The sequence below is a fragment of the Chionomys nivalis genome, chromosome 8, assembly GCF_950005125.1.
Source record: "Chionomys nivalis chromosome 8, mChiNiv1.1, whole genome shotgun sequence".
Lineage (NCBI taxonomy): Eukaryota > Metazoa > Chordata > Mammalia > Rodentia > Cricetidae > Chionomys > Chionomys nivalis.
In genome coordinates, this window is record NC_080093.1 from 37267480 (window position 1) to 37282678 (window position 15199).

Here is a 15199-nt window from a genome sequence, read left to right on the forward strand (position 1 = left end):
GTGGACATACACTTTTATTTCTGTTGATTGGAGAAGTCTGAGTGCAGTTACTGGGTATATATATGTGCCTAACATTTTAGGAAGTTACTGGTGTCCAGAGTAGCTGCTGCACATTGTTTCTACAACAGAGCTTAAGGAGCATACTCCTCCTTATCTTTACCAGTTGGCATTCTTATTCCTTTTGATTCTAGTGTTCTCTATTGAAATTGTCACAGTATTTCTTTGTAAATTTAATTCGCATTTTCTTATCATATATTGATAGCATAGTTGCATATTTTATGGGGTACAAAGTGATGTTACAATGTTTTAATACTACATAAAATAATTAAATCAAGCTAATTAACCTATCATGGATGTCAAATATCTAATGATTTTTGTGATGAGAACATTTGAAATTAACTATCTTAATATTATTTAAGTGTTCAGGACTTGGTTATTTGTTATGTCTCTTGTGTTTTGCAACATATAAAAGTCTCATACATGATCTTCCTGCCTGAGTGAGGTTCTGTGTCCTTTAATTATCATACCCAGATCCTCTCTTCCCTAGGCTCTGGAAGCTCCATTCCACTTCTCATTTCTTTGTGTTTGGTTGATTAGGCTGCACATAAGTAAGAACATGTGGTATTTGTCTTTCTGTTTGGCTTAGAAAGCAAACAGCAGTTAGGAAACAGAATGGCTGTGCACGGCTTATTGTATCAGACAAGGCTGGATTTGTGGTTAGGGCAAGGTAATGAGAGGTCTTTTATAATAACCAAATAAATAAGTGCAGTCAGAATCTAATGAGAATTTGCTGAAGGATCCATGGGAAATAAGATTAGCTAATTGCTCATCAAATACGATTATTTCTACAGAAACATTAATATTGTTATTTTATGAGATGTTTAAGTTTTATGGGTCTTGAAGTTTAGGAACCATTTTCTGCATTGATTTAGTCAAAGATTTTATTCTAACTTTGGCAGGGAAAGACTTTGACTAATGTCAGGAGTATTCATTTTTTCCATTTGTGCCAGGAAAAAGGATTCACCCACCCTAGCATAAACAGAAATGACTGGGGTGGGAACAGTTGCATAGATAACTATGTAGATAATGATAACTATAGATTAGTAGATCACAGAGTAGATCAAAACTAGTAGTTTAATGACAAAAAGCTAATTTTATTTATAACTGATCTTTATTCTAAGAAAGGTGAACTTGATCATTTCTGCTTTCCAAATGGGGAGACTAGGGGCTCCAGGGCCTTGCTATTTTCCTTCAGTTCCTCTGGTAGTAAATGACAGGGCTGGAGTCTTAACACAACCCTGCAGTTGTCTCTGTGCGTACTGCCAGAGTCCCTGAAGGAACTAGAATTTTTATTAGGAATGCAGAATTTTATACATGGAATTACTGTAGAAATCATCCATTCCATGCCCAAGATTAGACATGGAGAAAAGTGAGCTCAGGTTCGCTGAGCAAGTCCTAATCTAATTTTCTACTTGTGTTCGGTGTGCCAGCAGCAACTTTCCTGTCCTAATTTTCAGTAGAATTCTCATGGCTGTTTCTAGAAAATTGATTGGCTTTGTCAATGCTGTGTCCACCCCAGAGGGAAGGGACTGAAGCAGTTTGATCCCCTTTCCAATAGTAAACTCACCCTTTAGAAATCAGCACCTCATATGAAAAGGCAGACTTCTAACATCTTGCCCGAGTTTTGACTTGTTCATCTGTACAGTGGCTGTACGGAGGGATTTTCTCTATATCATAAGGTGAGTTCAGAATTCTATCATGCTTCCTCAGAGGAGAACATAGGAAACTCTTCATTATGGCTTCCATAGAAGTAACCAGGAAGGAAAAGTGTGTTCGAATCCAGGGCTGAAATGACCGGTGGATGAGCAGTTAGGCCATGGATTAGATAGCTTCTTCCAGGCAAAGGAAGGAAAGCAAGCCCTTAAGTCTGCAATTACAGAACACTAAAAGTAGATGCAAGCATGACCTCTTGTGGTAGTGGGTTGTGGAGCACACTGCTCATCTCGAGCCTCAAAGCAAAAGTAGAGAGGAAGAGGCCATCCCTTGAAGAGTTTACTTCATGACTCTTTGCAATGAGCTTTCCTTAGAGACTGTCTCCCACTGGTCTTGGCCTGAGGAACTTTAACACATGGCCTTGGGGGTGGGCAGTCCAGATGCAGACTGCAGCAGTTGGGAAGACAGGGGATGCCTCTGTTGGCAGAGTACTTGGAGACACAGGGATGATGTGGGAAAAGAGGGAGAAACCACAGTTTCAGTATCCTAGTAAGGAGAAGGAAGGTGGAACAGGGTTGAAATTTGTAAGGTTTTTAAGCTGGCAGTGGACACTGAAATTACAGCCTTGAAAGAACATGCTTAGAATAAAAAGGAATGCACTCAGTTTTTTAGCTTGAAGGTATCTTGCACAGTGTGGATGGGTAAACAGTGAGTTGACTTTGCTTTCCATTCTACTGGTCATAAGGATATTAGGGAGTTTAGAAGCCTTTAAAGGGCCAGGAGAGATGAGATAACAAAACCATGAACATTAAATTTTACATTTAACATTGCATTTTATCTTCATAACAAGCCTTCAGTATAGAGGCTATTAATATATTTACAGTTGCCAAAGACAACACAGATAATTAATGGGTGCACTGAAATTCTAACTAAAATCTGGTTGACTTCTGTGTCAAGTTGTTTGTTTTGTTTTGATATCTCATCTCAAGCCTGGTTCCTTCATATCCCCTCCCTGAAGCTTGTCCTCAAAGGACCTTGGTTTGCAGTGGTAGGAATGTTGAGAGATAGGGGTTTGGTTTCTTGTTTACCCAGTGTCAACAGCTCTTTCCAAAGGAACACTGTTTACTCTGGACACAGCTCAGGTCAGCTTCTTCTTCTCTTACTGTGTTGACCACACTCAGAGAGATTTTTTGTGACTTCTACATAGGATAATATATTCTCTATTTAAGTAGCCCAAATGCATCTTTATTTTCAGGGAGTAAATTTAGATACAAATGGCTCTAATTTTCTCAAGAAATAGGCAACAAAATCAGGTTACATGAGAAGGTATTTGGGGGAGAAATTCTTATAGAAAAGGAAGGAAAAGGAGGCAGGGCCTAGACAAAGAGAGCAACCACAAGTCATGGCAAGTCTGATCCATGCGAAGGAAACTGAAAAGGAAAGACTGTTTGGGGGAGTCTGAAGCTTGAGGGAATCTGTACTGGTCCACCATAACCTGGTTCAATCAAATATTCCCATATGTTCAGCAACTGGCTGTGCATTGTATGTGCATTGTATGTGGCCTCAATGTGAAGCGTTGTGATGGATCCTAAGTATGAAATCTGGAGATGATCTCTGGAAGGAGCTGAGCAGCACACCTGCTCCCAAGAGGTCTGCTGGCCTGGAACTGATTTAACCTCCTTTGAACGTCAACAGAAATAAAACCCTGGCAGCAGGGATGCTTTGCCACAGTCATTGTTTAAGCCTACTTCCAGGGCTGGGTCAGCAGGCATCCACCTCTTACATAATCCTTCCTTGGTGACGTGACCCCAAACAGCAGGCTCAGCTTCTTGGGGAGAAAGACAAGCTTGTACGTTTCCATTTCCACACAGAAATTCGGGTCTTCCCTTTGATAGCCTTTGACTGGAAAGGGTGAGGAGCATCTCATCTGTGGGTCTAGTGACATTCGTGTAGCCTTCATGGAACAGGGTAGAATACTGTAGGGACACATGGCCAGGGAGTGGCAGTATCTAAGGCTGTCCACCCTTGGCTACCGTATTTGCCTCACTTCCTCAATATCTAGCACCATTTGCTCAATAGGTTCTTCCAGGGTCTTTAAAGGAAGAAACAGCTTACTCTTTGTTTTACAACTTAGATCTTTTTCTTGGTTCTTTAGTTGTTTATCCTGTTACTCCAAGACTTCATTAAAACCCGTGTAACTAATGAGAGAGCTTCTTTGGTCTGCTTTTAAATTTCTTGTTTTCCTAGATTGTGGAGTTGGGATCTCATGTCCTATTGTGCCTTCCTTTGCTTTGGGCAACAAATTCCAGATTCCATCTCTGCAGTTCAAGCCACACCTGGCCAGACCAAGATGAGGCTTCCTGCTGAAAATATCTGTGATGCCTTTGGGGGCTGGGGCTTGCTGTGCTGACCTCGTGAAAACAACATTCTTTCTTTGGGTGTTATAACAGAAATGAGTCATCTTTTGAGTCACTCAGCAAACATTTGAGAAGCCTTAGCTAGGTGAGAGGCAAAGCTGAGCAAAGCCCAACCAAACTTCTGTCTTCAGGAATACGAAAAATTAGCAGAATAGCCAAATAACACCACAAAACCAAACCAACCAAAACAAAACCAGTAACAGCAGTTGCTATGGAAGAAACATAGAATTTTCGGAGACCTGTGTTGAGAAGCCTAACAGGGCCAGGGAAAGGTATCAGTGAGAGGAAGAGTTATTTTTGAGAAAATAACCCTTTGCATGCTGGAGAGTCACATGCTGTCCTGACTTGAGAAAGGCCAAGCATGTTAGTATGTGCAGCAGCAAGTGCTAAGATACTGTGGTGGGGATGGGTTGCTTTATTCTGGGCCTGAGTCAGAGCAGTGAAAGTGGAGCTCAGAAAGAGGGAAAGTAGGGGCCCAGGGAACTGGAGAGATGGGAAAGGGTTGAACCATGTTACAGCCTCACAAATCTAAAATATATTTTTTTTCCTTAGAGTAATTGAAAGTAATTTAAGCAGGCATTGGTGGATAGTGACATAAGGTTTCATTTCAAGAGGTCAAGGGACTGGATTGAGAGTCGACAGGTGACTAGGAGAAGAGTGGGGAGGATCTATCAGTATATTCTGATGACTTACTGGACTGTGTCAAAAGCTGGGCTTGCCTGGCAGGGTTCGCTGGTATTTAAAAACCAGTAAATTAGATTATAACCCCAGAACCTACTAACTTACATTCACAAGGGCAGAAGACAACTGACCAATGAAACTCCCACATGTGATCTTTTCAGCCTCCAATTTTCAGAACAAACAAAAAAATCTGTTTGTGCACATGTGTATACACGTGTGTGTGTGTGCGGCTATAGATCAAACCCAGAGCCTTGTACATCTCGTGCTTACATAAACAAGTGATCTGCTTTGAGTTATTTTCCCAGGTGATGGAAAGAAACAATACTCATACTGTATCTTTGCAACACTTGAGATCGTCTCAAGTTTTTAAAATATGAGTTTTAGGTGGTACAGACAAATTAGCTTTTTTTTTTTTTGCAACTTTAGTGTCTCTTGGATACCTTTTGATGTTTTAATTCACAAAATTGGAACATAAAATTATGCTTGTCATGCTACTGTGTTGAATGATACCTGTGATTTATGAAAAAGAATAAGCAGAGAGCAGGTGTCTAGTGAGGGTGGTTTAGATGACAATCTTCTGCTGCTAAATCTGACTGAGGGCTGCTAACGATCCCTGGAAGTGATTTCTTTCTTCACTCAGCCATTGCCAAACACCCTGAACGGGAGAAACTGGGAGTGCCAAGAAAACCAACCTGTCCCTGCCCATGGGGATGCTATGGTCTAATCTGTTGTTCAAATCATCAGCTGTTATGCAATGTTACATTCTCAAATGATCAGATACACCTTTTGGGCATTGTAAAGTACGGTGCTGTTTCGGTATGGGTCCAATATTCAAGTTTACTGAAATTTTATTATCTAGAGTTCTGAGAGAAATGTGTAAAACTGTAACTATTTCTGAGTGCTAAATGATATGGAAAGGAGAGGCAGATAGACATAAAAATTCCATATCCATTGCTTATAGAGTCATCAGTTTCAGAGTCATTGCCAGATGTTCTCACTAATATGGAACCATGAATTAGACCATTTTTACCATGAGGTTTGCTTCTTTGCTACAGGAGGGAGTTACCTTTGGGCTGAACCAGTTCAGTAAATTTCAGTTTACCAAGCAGAGAAGTCATCGCCCCTCTCTAAACTGGAGTGAGGAGAGGAATAGAGGAGGGGGCATTAATTGGTAGAGCCCCAGGTAGCTGAAGATTCTTAGAGAATGTTTCTCTAACACCTGGCTCTTGAGAAGTCAGCAGAAGCCCTAGTCCAGGAAGACAATTTGATGAGATTATGAGATTATGCTAAGACACTGACTATATCCAACAGCAAGTAGATGGCTAGAAGGGCTTTGTAGCAGGATGTGAACACATTCAGAGATTTACCTAATGAAGACCCTTGTGATCATGACAGTCTCTCTCTGTATGACCTGTATGACGTTAGAAACATGTATTTATTTTTGTATACGTTTGTCTACTTCTCTGTATATGCACCTTGTGTGTACTGGTGCCTATAGAAGCCAGAAAAGACATCAGGTTTCTGGGAACTGGAGTGCAGGTGGCTGTAAACGGCCAGATGTGGATTTGGGGAACCTTCTGCAAGAGCAGCAGGTGCTCTTAACCACTGAATCATTTCTTCAACTTGAGACTCAGCTCTTGTGTGGCTGCTAAAAGCTTTTATGCTTTCGTGGCAGATACTTGACAACTGAACTGTTTCCCAGTCCCCATAAGACGATGGCTTTTTAAAGTCAACGGAGGAGCCTTCCCACGACAGCAGGGTGGAGAAGGTATCCCTGTTCAATATAAAAACGAGGCAGAAACTTTAGGATTTAGCTACTACTTACTGGATATGGGCTATAGATGAAAGCGGGACAACAATGTGAAATGACCAGGTTTCTAGCTGAAGTAACTTGGTGCCACTCTATGAGAAAGGAGCGAGAAGCCTGTTTGAGAAATTGTTTGGAATGTGCTAATTCACACCTGTGCGTCGTCATGGTGGAATGAGATATGCCATAGACACTGGGCTATGGGCTCAGATTCATATCCAAGTGATAATTATAGACACAAAAGTATCTGGGCATGGTGGTGCAAGCCTTTAATCCAAGCACTTGAAAGGCAGAGACAGGGCAGGGGCAGGGGCAGTGGCCTGTTGCAATATGAGCGGCAGGGCTGCGTCCCCGCCACCCAGCTGCCCACACGACTAGCTTTACCCAAAATAATTACACAGAAACTGTATTCTTTTGAACACTGCCTGGCCCATTAGTTCCAGCCTCTTATTGGCTAGCTCTTACATATTGATCTAACCCATTTCTAATATTCTGTGTAGCACCATGAGCTGGCTTACCAGGAAAGATCTTAACCTGCGTCTGTCTGGAGTGGGAGAATCATGGCGACTCACTGACTTGGCTTCTTTCTCCCAGCATTCTCTTCTGTTTACTCCACCCACCTAAGGGCTGGCCTATCAAATGGGCCTAGGCAGTTTCTTTATTAATTAACCAATGAAAGCAACAGATTAATACAAGACCCACCTCCATCAGGGGCTGGTAAATGCAAGTACTTTTTATAAAAGGCAGAAGAGTTATAATACAGTGCAGTTAGTAAAAGAAACTCCATTATGGAATTCACATGCACCTCAGTTGGAATCTTACTGCACACTGCTTTTGAGATGCCAGACAACAACCCTGAATTTTTGATAACCACGTGTAAAATATTTTGCTTGTAATATAAGCCAGGCTGGTAGAAAAACTAAATGAGATTATGTCTGTTAAGTATTAGTACAATGTCTTCCACTTGGTAGATATGGTGGTTTGGATAAGAATGGTCTCTAATAAACTCATTTGTTTGAATGCTTGGCCCATAGGGAGTGGCACTATTAGGAGGTGTGTCCTTGTTGGAGTAGGTTTGACTTTGTTAGAGGAAGTGTACCCATCACTAAGGGATGAACTTTAGGTCTCAAATGCTCAAGCCAGGTGTAGTGTGACATTCACTTCCTCTTGCCTGCTGATCTGGATGTAGAACTCTTAGCTGCCTCTCCAGCACCATGTCTGCCTGCATGCCACCATGCTTCCCATCAGGATGATAATGGAATTAACCTCCGAAACTATAAGCCACCCCAATTAAATGTTTTTCCTTATAAGAATTGCTGGGGTCATGGTATCTATTCACAGCAATAGAAATTCTAAGACAGTAGGTGTTTTATAAACACCTGCTTTGAGTATCTAGCTCTGAAAATATTCTTTTGTTGGAGGTAAAAAATGCACCAAAGATAAAAACCTGATATCTACAAGCCAGAAACCAAAGAAAGCTGTGTCAGCATCTCTGGTCTGTGCAGGAGGCAGAGACAAAAGCATCTATCCACAGGTAGACACCAAAACAAACAGATTTTGTCACAACTTTGAGGGACGGAGTCTTTGACATGAACCTGCTGATGAGAAAGTCTATGGAGGCTAAACCCTGCCTTGTCTCTTTAAGACACACATTATATCAAGAACCATGTAGTAAGTCACTTGTGGTAAGACATAGAATAATGCCAGGAGTGCTACAAACTGTCATACGGGAATATTACTTTGAGTTTTCAGAGAAACCTCTGTACTGATTTCCACAGTGGCTGCATGGGCTTATAGTTCCATTGCAGTAAATAAGGGGGCCTTGACAGTATTCATTGTTACTGTTAGCCACAGATGAATGAATGAGGAAGATGTGGTATGTACCCAATGGGGTTTTATTCCCCTGTAAAGAAAGAAGGCATCACCATACTCAGAGGAAAATGAAAGGAGCTGGAAATTATTCTGTAAACAAAATTTTGACTCAGAAAGAAAGATCTCTCTCTCTCTCTCTTTCTCTCTCTCTCTCTCTCTCTCTCTCTCTCTCTCTCTCTCTCTCTCTCTCTCTCTCGTGTGTGTGTGTGTGTGTGTGTGAGAGAGAGAGAGAGGGGGGGCGGGGTATAGACCATAAAACCACACAAGGAAGGGCTGGGAAAGAGAAGGACAAAAACAATGAATGAAGACATCATTTTGAAGTCTATTACTTTGTATACTAGTTAAAATACTAATAACTAAACAAACAAGCCATACAGTGTCTGGTCTAGGTTTCTGGATCTGCATTTCAATAGGAAGAAAGGAAGTGTAGATGTGAGCAAAAGACTAGGCTGGAGACAGTGAATCTCGTTAGGATCGTGGGGGTAGCTTGGTGGCTCACAGTATGCAATGTGTCAGGGCCAGTCTGTTCCTGGGACATTAACTAAGGCTCCTGTTGGGTGTTATCAGCATCCACACCCTTTGCTTTTCTTAGAAAGTGGTCCTATCCCTCTCTTCCACTCATGCTTGCAACCTCCTTAATTGGAAGACGTAAATGATCAACAGCTATTCAAAGTAGAAATGTGGATGGCCTCAGTTCCTGCAGGACCACCTCCTTCTCATGTAGCTTCTGTGCCATTCTTCGTAAATTCTACCTTCTTTTAAACCAATTTTAACTTTATGAGCTTTTTGCCCACAAAATAGTCGTCTGACAGTTACTACATATTAACCAGAGTTGCTAAAAATAATGAAATTCATTTACCATGCAGGGAGATAGACTTTTGTCTTTCAAAGGCAGTATTTATTTGGTGTTATATGAAATATGTAAGAGACAGAGATACAATTTTAGGTAACAAATACTTCTGACATGGGTATTTTTCATGCAGAGCTCTTGAGGAGTTCAGTAATCCAGTTTTCTCCTCTATCTGTGTGTTATATTTGCCAAATACCGAGTTATCAGTAAATATTACATAAACACACAAGCTAATTCCTAATGACAAGATAATCAAAACTTCTAGCCTTGCTTTTTCTGGTGATGTGTGGGTGGCTATGGACCATGGCAATTGCAGCCTTCAAACAAGACATAGAAGCATCGTGCTCCAGATTTGGAAAGGCATCTTCTGTGTTGATTTGAAGCTTGGCTCTGACTGTAGTTTATCTGTCACAGATTTCGGGAGGAGAGGACAATCCTCCCACAGAGAAATCAGGGCCCACTAACATAGCAACTGAATACATCCGTGACTGGGGTAGAAGTCACTGCTATTTTGGTCACTTCCAGATGTCTGCTGCTGTAGAAGGGGAAAGACATGTGGCATGCCCACTGCACTGCAGGGGAGGTTATTTCTCTTCGAGAGCTCTCAACTCATATTTAACCATCACTATACTTCTTAGAGGAATTTGATAAAGCTTTTGAAGTTAGAATTGAATTTAGTCATGCATTTATCCACTGCCTTGCACATAGAGCATTAGGTGAATTAAAGAAAGCTTGCGAATAATAAGCAACACCCCCCCCCAGCCCCCCACCACACACATGAGCATCAGAAAAGAGTTTCTCCTACTTTGGGATGATCTACTATTTATGAAGTGCCAGCTTTGAACATATGTTGAATGGGACAGGCACTAGATGAGCCAGCTGTCTCTAGTAACTCTTGTGCTAACCTAGCCAGATGCTCTTCATGGTCTGTGTTCGCTTCTCATGCTATTTTCAGGGCATCTTCTTAGCTCTCATAGTAGTGATCATGAATTATAGAAGATGTTAGACTGTAATATTTACAGACATAGGGATGAAGCTCTCTGAAACCTTTAAAAAAATGTCCAGGGTCTTTTCAGAGAGTCCCAGGCAGCACCAAGCATCGTCTCCTGTTTGATGGGTAGCATACCTTGCTTCTTTCTTCCCTTGGGAAGACATGGTACTCACATGATCCACATCTTGGAAGACAAAGGAAGTACAAGGAGAAGAGGATAGCTCAGTGTTCAAAAGCATGGGATTTGTGCCAAAGTGGGCTCATGTTTAGATTCAGTCATAGACTTGCTGTGTGAACTTGGCCAATTCCTTAACTTCTTTAATGTTGAGTTTGTTTACCTAAAAAATACACATCAGGGTTACAGCTACGGAATATTTATATGTGTTAACTGAGGGGCAGTGTTATGGTAAATGACTCCTCCATTACCTAACCAAGTTGTGAGGTAGCCAGAGGAAAAAATAAGGTTAAGCCAGATGTGAAAAATGTGGTATCTTTTCTGGAAAATTAGGTTTTGGAGTCAGACCTTGTGCCAAGCAGGGGCAGAAAAAGCCAGTGTATGCTCCCAGAAGGGAAGGATGACGTTCCCTTTTATCACTTGGGCTCTACCTTCAGACTTGTTTCTGGTCCTTGGGCTTCAATGAGGAACTTAAGAATGTCTGGGAATGGTATACATAGAGAGCTCCTACTTATGAAAGAAGCATCAGTGTGAGGAAGAATGAGTGACCCAAAAGTAGCAGCTTCTCAGGGCTCAGTGGCTCTGTGAGATGAAATAAGGTGCTATACTGCTGCTAAATTATCAACAAAATAAATTGACTGGTACTGCTGCCGGGGTATTCGATAATACCATATTTATTGGATGGGTGCTCCATGTTGGAAACGGCAATTTGTTTTACCGAATTTACCTACACCGATGCTAATCTCATCAGTATCTGAGACACAGTTCTATGGCTAAGGAGAACAGATCTAATCATGCCTGAAGTGACAGGAAATAGACCCTCTGCAATCTTTTAAGGAGGCACATTCCAGAGATCTTCTACATGTATATTATGTAAATTCTTTAAATGGCACCATGAAGTTTGTTTTGATGTTTAACTCAATGGACCCTTCACAGTAATAGCTACACATTGGAGCAAGCCAATACTTGGTTAACATTTTGTCTATTTAGAAGTCACTGAATTTCAGATAGCTGTCAATCAATATGACAACTGTAACATTAGCTCTATGGGACAAAACAGTAGGGCTGACATCAGTCAGCCTGTGCCCTCAGTGGAAATCAATGTCAGTTCATTATTCTTTTTAAAGTCCATCTTTTCCTTTGTGTTGCTCTTAAAAACATCTGCTAAGTAAGTGGCTTTGTTGTTGGATTTTAGGGCCTGGCACAGTACTCTGTCCTCTTTTATGGCTACTACGATAATAAACGCACGATTGGATGGCTGAATTTCCGGCTACCTCTCTCCTACTTCCTGGTGGGAATTATGTGCATTGGATACAGCTTTCTGGTTGTCCTCAAAGCGTAAGTTTTTAATATGATTTCTGGAATCAGTCGGAATAATTCTGAGAACTGAATACTGATATTTCATGTCTAGAGGATAGCAAACATAAGAGATAAATGAGCATTGATGTTAAACTCTTCCATCCTGAAAAACAAAAGGGTTTAACATCACAGGCCTTTGGAAGAACTCCTCAGGGTTAGAATGTGGCAACACACAGGGCTGGGGATACAATCAGGAGTAGAAACTTGTGTATCATGTGCAAGGCCCTGGGTTCCTGGCGTCATTTCACCTTGCCTATACTTCAGCATCCTTATTCGAAAATGGAGGCAAATCTCTATTTTAAATTATCTAGTTGAAAAATTAGAACGTAAACTAAAAAGAAACTACTTTGTGCGTTTCAAATAGAAGGTCTTTGTTTTGTTAGCCAAGACTGTTTGAAAGTCATGGGAATTCCTGGCAAATGGATAAATGGTTGCCTTAACTTTACGTTTTTGCCTTCCTTCTTCTTTTTCAAAGCTCTGGAATCCAGACACTAAATGCAATACCTAAGCTTTGAAGGCAAGCTTGAACAGTTGAATGCTTTAATGTTAGTGGCTGGGAAACCATCCGTTTCTTCATAGTGTTTGTAGTTAATAATCTCAAATTCAAAGTGATTTGCTTCCCAAATGTAGCTGTTCTCATCCAAAGCAGTTCCATAAGCTAAAACGTCTGGATTTTTCCAGCGTATTTCACATCTATCAAACTGCTGAAGGAGCTGAATAATTCATTGAAGTATGCCTAGTGAGGAGCTTATTAATGCCAGTCTATCCCAGGGGGCTTTCCCAAGACTTCCCTATTGCAAGGTTCCCCGACAACACACATTTACCATTTACAAGCCTGGCAATAATGCTATGCTTAGAATAGACTGAAAAAATCTTTCAGTACTTGATCTTGTCATGTGTAAGCTGTAAATGATGTTGAGATTTGTCTCCATATACTGTCTTACATGTATCATAAATTAACATATATCATAAACTGGTATAAACATAAATATACAAATACTTTTTTAAATTGGGAAAATTGGCAATATTCATATTTCAGAATTTCCAACAAAAATTATAATTTATACTTCAAATAATAATTAATATTTGCCTAAAATGTACCATGCATCATGGAAACCATTAACTGTTCCTTCATTTTTTTTGTTTGATTTTTGGTTTTGCTTTCTTTTTTGTGAGATGGGTTTCACCTACCCCAGGCTGACCTCAAATTTACTTCTTCCAGAGTGATGGGATAGCAGGTATGTCCCACCATGCCAAGTTTATGTGGTGCTAAGGATTCAACACACAGTCTCATGCATGCCAGGCAAGCACTTTGTTGAGCTACATCTCCAGTGAAAACCTTTACCTCTTAACTATTGAAAAACAGCTCTAATACTATTGGACGGGCTATGTATGAAATGAAAAGTGTTGAAGACCATCTCCCTTAGGGCCTTTGGAACCCAGATTTGTCAATGAAAGGTTTCCTGCAGCACCTGCCCTCCCTCTGTGTTCCTCCTCAGCTTTCGTAGGACCAAGTTGTTCCTCCAGTGTGTCTTGTATAGTGAGTGAGGATGTGCCAGTAACTGTCATGGAAGAGATGATGGATTCAGTAAGGTTCAGTAGCTTGGTTATCAGGCCGTGCTCACACAATCAGAACAGAATTTTGGACACTGTTCTCTAACTTAGTATTTCTCAACATGTGAGTTGCAACCTTTTTGGGGGGAGGTTATCAAATGATCCTTTCACAAGGGTTCCTCAAAACCATTGGAAAACACAGATATTTATATTATGACTCATAACAGTAACAAATTACAGTTATAAAAATAATTTTGTTGGTGGGGGTCACCACAAAATGTATCAAAGGGTCACAGCACTCCTGCCTTCACTGCATTCTTCTGTTTGTTTTTGTTTTGTTTGTTTTTGTTTTGTTTTGAGACAGGGTTTCTCTGTGAAACAGTCCTGGCTGTCCTGGAACTCACTCTGTAGATCAGGCTGTCCACGAACTCACAGAGATCCTCCAACCTCACTTTTCAAGTGTTGGGATTAAAGGCATATGCCACCACCGCCCAGCCCTAACTGCTTTCTTATTTCCCTAGTCTCTGAGGAGGATTCATTCATCTCATGATGACAAAAATACATCTCTAGCTTGTCCTGGGTGGCCTTTTACAGTTTTAAAATCCATTTTAAAAATGATTGCTTTGTTGTAAAATCCCTTTGAAGTTAAATTGCCTTGATATGACTCTTGTACTAATTTTTTTCTTAAAAAACTAAATTGATCAAAGTATATGACAAGACCCATTTATATTACAGACCACGTTAGGATCAGGGCCACCTTACACATTATATCCAAATGAGTAAAAACATTTCTATATTCTAGTTAAGTTGTCATTGTCCAAACTTCTTTCTTTTTATTTCTTTTGTATGTACTTAACCAGAATATCTATGACCCACCTCAAACCCTGCCTAAATGTCTTTCATATTTCCTGACATGGAATTTTAGTATCAAATTGTTTCTTCCTCCTTCTTTCTCCACCATTAATTACATTCCCTTCTGTTGAGAGATTCTCTCATATACATAGAAGAAAAAAAAATAGAACCCCTCATGGACTCCACGTTGCTATTTTATTTGTCAGCAGTATTTCCACCAGAGATGATAATATCCACTGCTTTTAATGATGAAATTCAGACCCTAAAGGATGCCTTGGAAGGCACTATGAGGCTGACTTACAGGAACATGACCTCGTGGCAGATCCAACATAGCACATGACTGTCTCCTCCTCTCTAAACTGCAGTTAGCCTTCTTTCAAGAGTTCTTGGAACAAAAGAACAGTGATGGACGAATGGTCTAAAGTTACCACCTTCCATTTCATGTCCTCGCTTTATGACCTGGATCTAGAATTATGAGATTCAAAATGCAAAATTCTCTTCTTACAAATACTTCCCAGGATGAATGGCAAATATTTACAAAGTGAAGATGACATTGTCAAAACCTTTTTATAATGTCAAGGACAGAACTGGAAAGCAATCCCATGGCAAGCATGTATGCAAAAGGCTACTCATGGTATATCTATTTATTGGCAAAACTTCTCCTGGTGCTATTTACTTCTATTCATTTAAAAGCAATGTACGGTATCTTTACTGTGAACTGTCTAGAGAGCTATCTAATGCCTGGAGACTCATACTGAATAAAATGAGTCTTTCATTGTCATAGTTCTCAGTAAGGGAAATGGACCGTAAGCAAAGGCGTGGCCCATGCTTCTGGCTTCAGCCTAGTGATTTCACATTGCACTGTTTTCCAGTCCAGTCTTTGTCTTGATTTCTTTTGAAGAACAGAGTTCAGAGCTTTGTATCATCC

At 40.5% G+C, this 15199-nt stretch overlaps 1 protein-coding gene across 1 annotated transcript in view; it reads left to right on the top strand.

The window, feature by feature from the left end:
- Positions 1-15199, top strand: part of Tmc1 (transmembrane channel like 1) — a 117463-nt gene that overhangs the window by 56127 nt on the left and 46137 nt on the right. The window contains exon 9 of the mRNA XM_057777616.1: positions 11702-11844. Within this exon, the coding sequence (XP_057633599.1) occupies positions 11702-11844 (143 nt within the window). The remainder of the gene's footprint in view (positions 1-11701; positions 11845-15199) is intronic.